Source organism: Numenius arquata, chromosome 2, assembly GCF_964106895.1.
Source record: "Numenius arquata chromosome 2, bNumArq3.hap1.1, whole genome shotgun sequence".
In the NCBI taxonomy this organism is placed as follows: Eukaryota; Metazoa; Chordata; class Aves; order Charadriiformes; family Scolopacidae; genus Numenius; species Numenius arquata.
The window spans coordinates 55,984,447-55,998,599 of NC_133577.1; the positions used below are offsets into that span (position 1 = coordinate 55,984,447).

At 39.6% G+C, this 14,153-nt stretch overlaps 1 protein-coding gene across 3 annotated transcripts in view; it reads left to right on the forward strand.

The window, feature by feature from the left end:
• EML6 (EMAP like 6) overlaps nt 1-14,153 on the forward strand; it is a 125,147-nt gene that overhangs the window by 97,011 nt on the left and 13,983 nt on the right. For 2 of the 3 annotated variants that reach the window (XM_074163849.1, XM_074163859.1), the window contains exons 28-29: nt 12,236-12,314; nt 13,541-13,670. In XM_074163849.1, coding sequence (XP_074019950.1) covers nt 12,236-12,314; nt 13,541-13,670 — 209 coding nt within the window. Of the gene's footprint in view, nt 1-9,372; nt 9,388-10,645; nt 10,655-12,235; nt 12,315-13,540; nt 13,671-14,153 lie in introns of all 3 variants that reach the window. The other variant, XM_074163841.1, reaches the window with a different exon arrangement.

Here is a 14,153-nt window from a genome sequence, read left to right on the forward strand (position 1 = left end):
GCTAAAAGCTGTTCAGAAGGGACAGGCAAGGAAGGAGGGGTGGAGGTGTGGAGATGTCCCTAAAGAATAGCCAAGAGGAAGGGGAAAGCTTATGGGTAGGAATTAAGAGACCGAGGCAACAAGGGGAACCTTGTGGTTGGTGTCTACTACTGCCTGATCAAGGGGAGCCTACCAATGAAGCCTTCTTACTCCAGCTACAGGAGGCATCATGTTTGAAGGCTCTCGTCTTGCTAGGGGATTTCAACCACCCTGACATCTGCTGGAAAAGCAACACAGACAATCCAGGAGGTTCCTGGAGTGCCTCGACAATAACTTCCTAAGGCAGGAAATAGCCCTACCCGAGGGGATGCGACACTGGACCTGATAGTCACCAATGCAAGTGAGCTCATCAGGGATATCAAGATTGGAGCAGCGATCATGCCCTGGTGGAGTTCACAGTCTTAAGGGATACATGTCAGACAAGGAGCATAGTCGAGACCCTGAATTTTAGGAAAGCAAACATCCAGCTCTTCAAGGAGTTTAGTCAAAAGGACCCCTGGGAAATGGTCCTCAGGGACAAGGGGGCACAACAGAGCTGACGGATCTTTAAGGATGCTTTGCAGAGAGCACAAGAGCTCTCGATCCCCAGGTGTAAGAAATCGAGTAAGAAAGGCTGAGTCGGGACCTGCTGGTCAAACTAAAAGGCAAGAAGGAACTGCACAGGCAGTTCAAGCAGGATCAGGTATCCTGGGAAGACTATAGGGATGCTGCCCAGTTATGTAGGGGTGAGATCAAGAAGGTCAAGGCGCGGCTGGAGCTGAACCTCACAAGGGATGCTAAGAATAACAAGAAAGGCTTCTACAGGTATGCCAAGCAGAAAAGGAAGGTTACAGAAAGTGTACTCTCCATGATAAGCAAGAATGGCAAACTGGTAACAACAGACAAGGAGAAGGCTGAGGTTCTCAACAACTTTTTTGCTTCAGTCTTCACTGCCAACACCTCTCCTCACATCACCTGAGTTAAAGGACCAGGCAAAAACAGGGGCTATGAGAATGAAGAACCGCCCACTGTAGGAGAAGACCAGGTTCAAGACCTGGTCTAAGGGACCTGATGAAATCCATCCATGTCCTGAGGGTGGATGAAGTTGCTAAGCCGCTTTCCATTACATTTGAGAAGTCGTGGCAGTCTGGGGAAGTTCCCGCTGACTGGAAAAGGGGAAGCATAACCCCCATCTTCAAAAAGGGAAAAAAGGAAGACCCGGGGAACTACAGGCCAGTCAGTCTCACCTCTGTGCCCGGCAAGATCATGGAGCAGATCCTCCTGGAATCTCTGCTAAGGCACATGGAAATAAGGAGGTGATTGGTGACAGCCAAGATGGCTTCACCAAGGGCAAGTCACAGAATCATAGAATCATAGAATGGTTAGCGTTGGAAGGGACCTTAAAGATCATCGAGTTCCAACCCCCCTGCCATGGGCAGGGACACCTCCACTAGAGCAGGTTGCTCAAAGCCCCATCCAGCCTGGCCTTAAACACTTCCAGGGATGGGGCATCCACAGCTTCCCTGGGCAACTTGTTCCAGTGCTTCACCACCCTCACAGTAAAGAATTTCCTCCTAATATCTAATCTAAATCTCCCTTTATTGGCCTTCTATGATGGCACTACAGCTTTGGTAGATAAGGGGAGAGCAACAGACATCATCTACCCGGACTTATGCAATGCATTTGATATTGTCCCGCATGACATCCTGGTCTCTAAACTGGAGACACATGGATTTGATGGATGGACCACTTGGTGGATCAGGAACTCGCTGTATGGCTGCACTCAAAGGGTTGCAGTCAATGGCTCAATGTCCAAGTGGAAGCCAGTGACGAGTGGTGTTCCTCAGGGGTCAGTAGGGACCAGTGCTGTTTAACAGCTTTGTTGGAGACATGGACAGTGGGATTGAGTGCACCTTCAGCAAGTCTGCCAATGACACCAAGCTGTGTGGCGCACTTGACACACTGGAGGGAAGGGATGCCATCCAGAGGGACAGGCTTGAGAAGTGGGCCCTTGTGAACCTCGTGAAGCTCAACCAAGCCAAGTGCAAGGACCTGCACCTGGGTCACGACAGTCCCAGGCACAAATACAGGTTGGGCTGAGAATGGATTGAGAGCAGCCCTGAGGAGAAGGGCTTGGGGGTGCTCATGGATGAGAAGCTCAACATTGAGTCAGCAATGTGCACTGGCAGCCCAGAAAGCCAACTGCATCCTGGGCTGCATCAAAAGAAGTATGGCCAGCAGGTTGAGGGAGGTGATTCTGCCCCTCTACTCTGCTCTGGTGACACCCCACCTGGAATACTGGATCCAGCTCTGGGGTCCTCTGCACAGGAATGACATGGACCTGTTGGAACGAGTCCGGCGAGGGCCACGAAGATGATCAGAGGGCTGGAGCACATCTCCTATGAGGACAGGCTGAGAGAGTTGGGGCTGTTCAGCCTGGAGAAGAGTAGGCTCCAGGGAAACCTTATAGCAGCCTTCCAGTACCTGAAGGGAGCCTACAGGAGAGATGGGGAGGGACTCTTTATCAGGGAGTATAGTGACAGGATGAGGGGTAATGCTTTTAAACTGAAAGAAGGGAAATTTAGACTAGATATCAGGAAGAAATTCTTTCCTGTGAGGGTGGTGAGACACTGGAACAGGTTGCCCAGAGAAGTTGTGGATGCCCCATCCCTGGAGAGGTTCAAGGCCAGGCTGGATGGGGCTTTGAGCAACCTGGTCTAGTGGGAGGTGTCCCTGCCCATGGCAGCGGGGTTGAAACTCGATGATCTTTAAGGTCCCTTCCAACCCGAACCATTCTATGATTCTAATCCGTAATGCAGGGAAAACATGCTTTGTGCTATCCAATGCTACAAAGCAACACTGAAGCTGGAAGCTTCCCTAGTAAGCCCAAGTGTTTCCACACTACTCACTCTGTTTATAGCTGGTGGGCCTAATTATTTAACTAGGGTAGACACCTCCTCTGCAATGAGCTTGCCTCTGATTTCAATAATAGTCTCTTCATAACAACTGTACATGAAAATAGCATACTGTAGACTATCTGAAGGAATAATCTGTCCCATAACAAGTAGACTAAAGAGAGCAAAAAGGAAGGTTTTTAGCAGTCTTGGTATCTTTTTACTTCTTACTGTGTATGTAATCAACATTTTTGTACTTCATTTTAAAATAGCTTAAAAAGAAACCCTTGTAACTGTCCTTTCCATCTTTTCTGCTAAAGAGTCACAGCTATGCTTCACATTTTTTGTATGTCCTCTTTCCATTACAGCTACTTCAATATAACCACATCTTTGGAATTTGTGTTCTGATAAATTCGTGAACAGATCCCATACTTTTAATATATAGCTTGGTAGGCAATTCAATTCCCTTTCTTTATTGGAATTATATAATTACCAGAATTTATAGTCAAACAATTAAAAGCAGAAATTTTGTGGTGAAACATAGGCAAAACTGCAGTTTGAGAGTATTGTGCTAGGATAGGACTCTAAGCTGTGAAAGATACTGGGTTTTGGATGTGGTAAAATGAGATTAATGTATTGGCTACTGCAATTGTCAAAGACTTCAGTTTTTGGCCACAGTTATACCAATATGCACACAATTTATGCAGAACCTTAACTCCCAATTGTGAGTGCTTCAAGGTGAAGCTGACGTTCTCAAAGATGTATGAATTGTGAAACAAGCTTCATAGCTGTGCCAGATCACATCTTTTCTAAGAATCACATCTTTTCTAAAATCTAGCATGTAACAGCTAATGAAGGGTTTCGCTGAAGCTTCCTGAAAGCACTGGGCTGACTTTTCTTTGCACCTACAAGGGTCCAAAGTGACAGTTGACCAAGCTAGACAAAATTAAAAGCTTATGAGTATTCAATTGTCAGTGTTCAGGAAAACCTAAGTTCTAAATCAGCGGGTCTTTGGGACATCAGAGTCTTGAAATCTGTGCACAGGGCTGAGTGAGATGCTAGCAAGTAATACTGAAGCCAGTTCACAAAGCTTTATGTTTTCTACACAAAGCACAGCTGAAGTAGCCTCTCCCAGTCCCTTCAGATACGAAGAAGGGAACCAAGAGGATGTATTCCATTCTCTTTCAGGCAGGTACGTGGGAAAACCTAGTAGTCTTTTGAGGAAGAAGATTGTCTGGAGAAAATATTTCAAATCCCATATCTTTCCTCTTTGTGCCGTATATCTGTATGAAGACCCCGAGGATTGTGCATCTGATGGGATGTGCATACTGTGAACACTCTGAGATTGATTACGTACTGTGTAAATTTTGAAAATTATGCTACAAGCTGGAAAACCATTTAAGTTAGAAGCAGTGAGTTAATCACAAGACCTGAAAAACTGATGGTACACTTCACTGAAAAATGCGTTGAGATAAGAAGAAGAAATGTCCTCCTTGCTGTATTTTCATTGTGTGTCTGAGAAAGGAAAAATAGTGAGTTATTCAGAGGTACAGTGGGTGGAAACCCAGAATTAAATAAAGTTAAAATTTAGGAAAGAAAAAAAGAGAGAAAACCAAGCTTCTAGCTCAAGAAAGAGACGAGAATAGCTGGGGCTGTTGCTCTGAGCTGCTTCTTAGGGGCAAGGACTTTAAGCTCGCTATGTCTCTTTCTTTAAATAGTAATATTCATAAGGTGAATTAATGCTTAAAGTTATTTCCCTGCTTATATAATACAAATACACTTCAAAGTACTATGTGACACCTAGGAGACAGTTTTGATTTTGTTTATTTTGCTCTTTATTATAGCTACATTTCCCTTTTTAACCTTTGTGTTTGCTAGAATAACACTGCAGGACTCCTTCTTCTGTAATATTAAGTGGTGAATCTGAAAAACTCAAAATTACATTTTCTGTCTACAAGTAACAGATCATTGTACAATTCAGCAGGAGTTTGATCTGGGGAAATGTGATGTGGTTGCAAGTATATGGTTAAGAGCTGATCAGGCAGTGCCAAGTTACGAGGGGAAAGCTTTGCAACAAACACCACCCTTCTGGAAAGGAGCCAACAATTCACAAATTACTCCCCTCAAATTACAAAGACTTACTCTACTGTCTTTTTGTCAAAAGAGACGAGCCAGCAATTCATGTCCCTTCTCTCCCCATCATGGGAAAGAGAGTAGGAGGACAGATTTGGTGTACTACTCTATACAGGATAACTGTGATTGTGAGCAGCTGCTGTGCATCCTCTATTACTACCTAGCATATGCGTTGTGCCTAGCATAATCCAGCAAGATCAAAAGGAAATCAATATTACACTGGCCTTTTCCAGATCTCCAGAGTATTTTGCCCCTAAGTAAACTGGGCAGAGAAATTTCATGATTCTAAATGAAAAAAAAGGCCTATATATATCATGATCTTGGGGATAATATTAAGGTTTTTCCTTAGAAAAGAAAATTAGTCCTTTATCAAATGTACTTTTCCTGTCTCATTTATGCACATAATGAAAATAATAATAATTCTGCAAATATCTTGGAGGAACATACAAGTTACATGAGAGATTTTACTTGCAGGCTTTGAAATAAATCATGGTCTGGTTTTTTTTGGGGGGGGGAAGATTAACTGTCTCTGTCAGCAGTTATAGCTTTAAGATAGAAAAATAACTGGAGAGATGAGGTTGAGGAAAAGTTTTTAAATATCTTGTGGTTGTATTAAGATAATTAATTGATTGTTTCTCTCTCCTTTCCCCAACCTTCTTGTTTTTCTTCTTTTTCCCTTTCCATGTCTGTCCTCCTATACTCCCCACCCTTATTTTTTTCTTCCTTTTTATGCTCCTGTCATTGGCATCCTCTTCTTTGCTCTGCCTGTATGATACAGAAGTGGGATGCCAATGAGAGGTGCTGCAGGAGCAGTCTCGCGGTGTGGGAGCTCCAAGAGCAGTGCTCCCACACCACGGGACCACGTGGTCACTGGTGGGACTATCCCAGAAAATCCAGGACAATTGTAAGCTATACCGTGTGTTATGTAGGAATTGTGCTCCATTTCAGAAAAGGGCTAACTTTTGGACTGGGACCATTTTCACTGGCAAAGAATTTATACAATAAGAAGTAAAACAAGCTTGTGTGAAGACTGTATTTATGTTACGAATATGAAAGGCAAAGATATATTTGCATTCTGCAGTCTACTAACCGCTAACATATATCCTATGTTTGCAGCTTTCATTTAGTTTGATTTGCATGACTCTACATAAACTGAAAACTCTTGTAATATACCTGGTGATGGAAAACCATTTAAAGCGGGTTGAATGTGTAGAAGAAAAGCACCATCTGCATGTTTGTCTAGTTTTGTGTTTTGTTAACATACTGGCTTGTCTCACTTCCCCTGAGTTACCTGTCTCAGAGCCTGTTCTCAATTGTGTTATTATGTGTTGTTTGTAATCATATGTTCTGATAAAGACGAGAAGTTAAAGAAGGTTAAGAAGTTGGATTTTCTCTCTTAAAATATTATTCTTTTGATTGTTTCTTTACAACAGCATGGGCTGAATTATATAGGCTTTCAAAATAGCTGCCACAAGTGGCAAGTACAAGCATTTTACCATAAACCGAATTATTAGACATGTGGTTACAAAATTTGTTCATGCACTTTTACATGCACACTTCTGTGGATGCAGTGTAAAAACTTTGAATGTGAATCTGTGTTGTATTTATGTGCAGTTAGGAACTATTCAAATGTATCTGGAAAAACACATCTCTTGGGTTGAGAAAATAACTTTGGGCTTATTTCAGCAGAAACCTACTGTTTGAGTAGCATCCTTTGGAATATTCACTTTTACTTTCTCAACAGCATTATGTCAAGTTAATCCATCCTAAATGTATTTGGCAGCATGCTGGTTTCATCACAGTTATCCCTAAGGCTTGAACACATTGTGACTGGTATTTTTACAGTCCCTGCCAACCTACTGAACTCAGAGTCAATCTCACTTCTTCCACAGGTCAGCAAAAAAGCAGCCCAAAAGTCTTTTCAGTTGTATGATAGCGGGTGTGGAATTGAGAGATGCCAATACTGGCATCAGAATGCACAACATATTACAAACATTTCTCTCTCTGAACTTGAGTGCGGTTTGCATGGAAGTTTTTTTGAGGGTTGTTGTGTAGGTTGTAGTCCAGGAAGGATAGAAAAAGCATTGTTTCTGATATGTTTTGTTATGCAGGGGAAGGATGCTATTTTATCTGCCTATTATGTTTTACCTCCAGCCCAAATGTTCTCTGTGTACTATTGGTTGAATATTTTTACTTGCACAATGAGCACAGCCTCATAATGTCAGAATTTATGTAAGGAATAACAAAACAAATGGAAAAGACCCTTCCTCTCTAACATGATCACAAAGCCTGAGAGAAGCTTAAGAAAAGAGAGAGACCTTCCAAAATATGCTAAAGTTGGGTTGATTCCCATGCCTTGGTAGTATATGGAGAGAGTTCTCCTGAAGTCTCATTACCTGAGGTATTCAAAACATTTTAGCTCAAACACAGAAATTTAGGTTTTGCGTAAGGCATGTTATAACGTGTTCCTTGAAGCTGGTTTTGGCAAAGGGGGTTGAGGGTTTTTCCAGACATCCGTGTCTGTCCAGTGTATTATATGTGGCATATCTCTATGCAATAGGGCTGGCCTATTCACAATAGTTGTTTAATTTAACAGCTGTACAAGGTATTTAGAACAATGAACTTCTTAAAAAATACAGGCCTTCAGATTTCATTCAGAACTGATTGCCAATCTTATTAATCTGCTTTTCTGCTTGTTTCACATTTGGAGACTGAACTAGAATGACATGCGAATGCAATAACTAGCTTCCCTTACAAAATACGAAAATGCAATACGTTCTGCGATACCTTTTGGTTTTGTTTTTTTTTTTTAAAGAGTGCATCAGCATACATGTGAAATCATAAATATTGTAACTATGCTAAGGCTTTTTCAGTGCTATGCTTTTAAAAAAATAACTTAGATTACAATTTATGTTTCCTTCTAGTTTTGTTTCAGCTTTGCTTTGATCCACTGTATTAGAGAACAGGTTATTTTAATATTAAATACTATTCTTTTTTGTTGTCCAGTGTTACCTACAAAATGTAAAGGAAAAGTAACAGCAGGAAAAGTTGTATGTAAAATTGCTATGTATGTTGGGAGTGGAAAATCCAAGGGCTTAGAATTCACAAAATCTTTTAATAGCTTTCTCAAAGCTCTAGTTTTGCAGCAGTTTTAGGGCATTTGGGAGTCCCCCTCCTGTCAACTAATGGAAGTGTACTTTTAAAAGCTGCTTTTGCCTTTTTTCTGAAATTAACAGTACATTTTTTTAAATCTTGGATTTTTTGTCCTGTTGTCCAAACAAACCTACAAGTAGCGGATCATCTTGCCTCACTTTGAGCTTTGGTTTCTCTTGTTGAGAGCAGTCCTTCTCGTTTTTATTTTTGTGTGGCAACCAAGTATTTTCCCTCTCTAGTTACCAGCCATCTAAATGCACACATTAGTCTCCCTTTTGGACTCTCTTCAGCTTCTTCTCTACCTATTTCTGTTGGGCCCATCCGATCACCTTCTCAGTGTCAGGACATTTTTGTCCATCTGTCCCTGCTCCAAACCGCATTGTCGCTTTCATGCAACATTGTTTCTGAAGATCCAGTTCTGTTCCCATTGGTCTCAGAACAGAATATTTGTGTTCTTGCCAATTTATTACTGATGCAGAGAGCGTCTCTCATCAGCGAGCAATTATGCCATGTGCTCTAAAAACATGAGTTGCTTATCTCTATCCCATAGAATTAATCATAGCAATTTTGGGTCTGCTTTTTCTCTCCTTTATTTTCAGTCTAAATGGATCTAACTTTTTTGTTCCCTTTACTTTGGCCGTGTTTTCTAAGATCACATCTCTTTTCTCCCTCAACGTCCCCCACTTTTCCAAAACCTCATTCCCTCTTCCCCTGCACCCAGCTCTCTCAGTATGTCGGTCTGTTCTCTGTCCTAGCGCTGCCTGTTCACTCCACCTGTGATTTAGGCTTCTTTTTCCACTCATCTTGGCCGTTTCAGATAGCCTTCTTGCTTAGGTGAGAGCAAATGAATTGTCACTTGCACCTTTTTACATTTCTGCCTGAAGACCCATGAAGACAGCGGATGAAATTTTGTCAGTTTAAATCTGGAGTTGGCGCACTGATTTATAACTGGGCATACTTGTGTAAGCATATCGTCAAGATAATCATTAGTAACAGAAATTTTATTTGCTGTATTCACAGTATCTAAAGAACTCAAAGCCCTTTAATGTTTTATTGTGTCTTATCGTTCCTGGAACTCATTCATCCCATAATGTAATATAAGCACATTTATTTTAAATTACTGGAAAGAAGCCGTTAATGCTTGTATTATGTTTTAACTTGCTTTCCTTTGGAGGCAGGGAATTGTCAAGTAAGTACTAACAACACACAGCACAGAAAAAGCACAGATTGTACAATGCAGATTGCATAGGTCAAAAAGGGTAAATATATGTAATTTGGTACCATGCAAATTTCTTGTTGTGACACTGCCATCTTATGTATCAAAATAAATTAGGTGTTAAAAATGAAAGTGAATTTGATACTGCTTTACATTTGTTTTATTAAGATGATAATAAGGCAATGAATGCATACGTGTGTATATATACACGCATATGTGAATGCACACAACATTTGTGTTTGTGTGTACTGTGACTAGATATATATAAAAGTATATGTGTGTATGTTTCCAAACTAAATCTTATGCTTACAATCTAGTGATTATCAATCATGTCATAGTTGTAGTGTTCTCTTGCTTTCATAAAAAATTTTGGCTTGCTCTTGCTGTAAAATTTAACTAATATGCCTAAGTAAAGAAATGTAAAAATTATCCATTTTAAAATTACACTAAAACAGAAAAAAGAGCAGGAAGCATACAAGAAAATTACTTCTTATTTCCATAAATGCTGATTCAAAGATCCTAGCAAATCTGGGCTTAAATGGCTTTTGCTGTTCTAGTGTCACATAAAGATTTTATTTTGCAAGAGAATTAAGTTTTGTAATCATTTCCTCCACACCCTTCTCTATTGGTGACTGTGCTGCTATTCAGTCCAATTACTGCTGCTGGTTATGTAATGTGACTTGATTGACCACTTTCAGAGAAAATAAAGGTACTTGTTTCCCTGTGAACAAAAAAAGTACAAGCTGTCCCCATAAGTAAGTTGGCCTACCAATGAACAATTATGAGGCTAAATTGCAGGCTAAACTAGGATAGAAAACAAGCATCCATTGTATGAATTCTCAACAGTGCTTATGAGACTGTTAAGTTTCTACCAGTTTCCATCCCTGTCAGGCACCTGAAAATAAATAAACATGGAATCACATTTTCCTTCAGTATAACATGTGCAGGAAGCATGGATGTAGCTTCCTTTTGGAAAGGAAGATCCTACTGTCCTGTAGGATCTTTAGTTCAGAGTATACCCAGGGATGCCAGGGTATGATGTTTCCGAATTTGTAGACTGGTGCACTCTTTAATTTCTGTTTTAGTTCTTGCTGGCATGCTTGAATAGCATGTTTTGTGCCACAAAGGAATGACTGATCAACTCTAAAAATGCTTGTGCATGAGTAAAGTGGTCAGAAGTACACCTAAACTGTATTAAGTTTCTTACTTGGCTTTGTTTGCTGCTTACAAGGGGATCAAGGTAACTCTTTCACTCTTTTAATGTCACAAGATCACCTGCTAATGTACTTTGCTAGTACTTTCTGAGTTTGCTTGTTTGCTTAAGAAGTGGGTTAGTTTGTTTACTTCCAGCTTTGTTCTGTGTTTTTTAGAGCTCAGATTTTCATGCTACTTACTCCTGCAATAAGTATTCTAGCTGTGTAGCAGTAAGTGTTCTAGCTGTGCATTTTGACAGTTGTTGCCTTTAACACTTTCCATTAAAAAATACAATTCCAGGAGAAGCAGCTGCCTCAGTCTTCTGCAATTATTTTTTTGAAAAATGAGAATTAATGGTAATTACAGTATAAGGACAAGAGCAATCTAATTTTCACAGTACATAATGTATATCAAGTTGGCACCTTTTTGGACCTTACACTGTGGAAATGCTTTCCAAATTGGGGTGTTTATTAAATACATTGAGGCCAGCCATTTTGGTTATTTACTTGCAGAACCCCACTGTTGTTTAACCCTATCTCCAGAATCTGCAACTGGAATTTAAAGGCATGTAGTGGGGTGGTTTTTGTATTACTAACAGCAGTCATCAAGTGATGTTTTGGAGCACGCACTTAACCATAATATCTGGTTTTCTGACCACCACTTCTACCTCAACCTTCTAGCAAGACCTATTTTCTAAGTAAAAGATGATCAAACATGGTAAAGAATCTAGGCCAGATTTCTATGGGCTAATTTCTCCAGTAATCCAGTGAGAAATTTATGGCTCTGTTCTGCTGTTGACCGGCTTAGAATTAGCCCTCATTAATTTCTATTCACAGAAAGGGAGAATCATTATGCTTAAATTAACCCAATGGTCATCTAAAGTGGAGCCTGTGCAGCAGGCATTTGATTTTGTAAGGTCATGAGCTTCTAGAGGCTGAGCTCCCTCTACTCCTCTTAGATTTGTGCCTCTGTTGTGTTTTTTCTCAGAAGGATCAATAGTAGCTGTAAAGGTTATCTGTCTTTAAAGACCATTTGCACAAATCAAATTTTGTTTCTGTGTTCTACATTTTTTTTTTAGCTACTTTTAACAAGGTAATTATATAAAAATGTTTTGCTAGCCTTAGTCTCCGTTAAATTCACACAGATGAAAGACTTGTACATTTCAAAAATAATCAGTCTCTAACATGATTTTGAGAATATTTTAACAGTGTTGTCAAGGTTTAGTGATGGATTTTCTCAGAAGCATCAAGGTTGGGGAAAGGTCAACTGCCAGCTGTAGAAAATCTTTTAGATCATTTCTGAAAGCAACAATTTACTGTCATTTAGTATTCAAGGATTTTCCCATGGATTTAAATCATTATGATGTAAAAAAAATAAAATTGCTGTATGGTGGTCTGTTCTACCACCCATTCACAAAAATCTACATCAATATTATTTCTGCTCTTTCCATCAAAATGCATATGATTTTAGTCAATTTATTGTACAGTTCTAAAAAAAGCTAGGCATTAAGCTCATATAGTTGCAATTGGCCATTTCCTGTTCACATACAAGGTATATGCTGTGGCTTCGGAGGTTTTATTTTGCTTTCCAACATATTGATTGTCTTCTTTTTAAATGTTTGTTTCAGGCCACCAGTTAGCAGAGCTGCTCCTCAACCTGAAAAACTGCAAAAGAACAATATCAACAAAAAAAAGAAACTGGTTGAAGTAAGGCTTAATACTTTTGCATTTGCTTTAGAAGTACTAAGTGCTGGGTGAATTTCATCCTTATTTCAAAAGCAACTGAAGTCATGTATAGGGAGAAGAGAAATTTCTAGAAAAAGCTTTCAGCTCTGGTAGCAAACACCAGAAGATGTGATAGACAGCAGCCTCTGTCAGAAGGAACCTCAGATTCAGGGTGTTAAAGTTTACCTATAATATCAGATCTCTCCAAACCCCAAATTTGTCTCTAGGGCAGGTAGAGCCAAAGTGTGTGCGCATCCACAGCAGAACCCACACTCACGACATAACCCCAAGGGAAATACAGTCAGAAACTGCACTTTCACACATGAAAAGTCACGTGTGTGAATTTGAATGATGAAATTTGATCATTTACTTTGGAAAGATACCTTTCCCCCCAAACTTCACGGCCTCCCAAACAACTTTTTTGGATTTCCACATAATATGCTGAACAAGGAATATTCTGTGATCTGTGTGGACAATTTGCAACAATTGCTTGGTCTGTCAATTCAAATTGTTCCAAGTAAACTGTAATTGTGTTTGGGACAGATTAAGTCTGTCTTCTTGGCTAAAATCAACTTTAACAACAATCCATTAACCATCACTGTTTTTCTGGAGGAAATTTCCTTGGCAGTTGTAATTATATTGTAAAAAAGTTGTATTGTAAGCTGAAATTACACCTCTGATTAATGTTTTAATTGTTGAGTTACTTTATAGCCTGCCTTTGCTTCTTATAAGGACTTTAAGGTCAGAATTTGGCTAGTTAAAATTTGGTAGTTTATGAGAATGATTTTTGAAGACTCTTAAAGTAGAAGTAAAGATCTTTGCAAATACCTGATACCCTATATAGCGATTAAACTGTGATGGGAAGATTAATAAAATTGGAAATCTTTTGTAAATTGTATATATTTTGAATGGAAATTTACAGAAACAAAACATTTATAGCCTGCTATATTATTAAAGAAATAATAATATAAATGCAGTGTCTGAGTTGACTGATTAAAGCGCCGTAGTCTGTGAGAATGTCATGCCTCAATAAAGTAGCAGAACAGGGATAACTGATTAACTATGGTTTATTTATTCTATTGCTTTTACAAGGTATTTGTAGCTTGTGTAATTACTTTAGAACTGTGGTTATGTGATCCAAACTCTGTAATCTCCTTGTTTCTTCTTTCATTTCACGCCTATTCTTTCTTTTTGGTTTACTTGACCAGGAGCTGGCTTTAGACCATGTTTTTGGATACAGAGGATTTGATTGTCGCAACAACCTTCATTATCTAAATGATGGAGCTGATATTATTTTCCACACAGCTGCAGCAGGCATAGTTCAAAATCTTTCTACTGGTAATTCAACTTGAAACGATACTTTGAGATAAAAATTGCTGTACAAGTAAAAAATTTCTGATTGAAACTCTCACATTTTTAACATTCCTCTATCTTTCTCACATTTTGCATCTTGAAAAATAATACAAAAAAATTTAGATTACTATTATATCAGATTGATGATTTCTCCTGTTCAGGTCATCCTGTAGAGCCATCCTGTTCCTTTTGGCAGGTAGGAGATTCTGCTAGGAAGTGTAATAAACACCTCTGCTATTTCTGCAGTTCTTGCTAAAATCCCCGCTGAGGACACAGGAATGTCCTCACAGAAGTGAGGACACTTCTCTTCTCTTCTCTTCTCTTCTCTTCTCTTCTCTTCTCTTCTCTTCTCTTCTCTTCTCTTCTCTTCTCTTCTCTTCTCTTCTCTTCTCTTCTCTTCTCTTCTCTTCTCTTCTCTTCTCTTCTCAGAGAAGAGAGCCTGGGTTATGAAATGCCTAGTAACCCCCA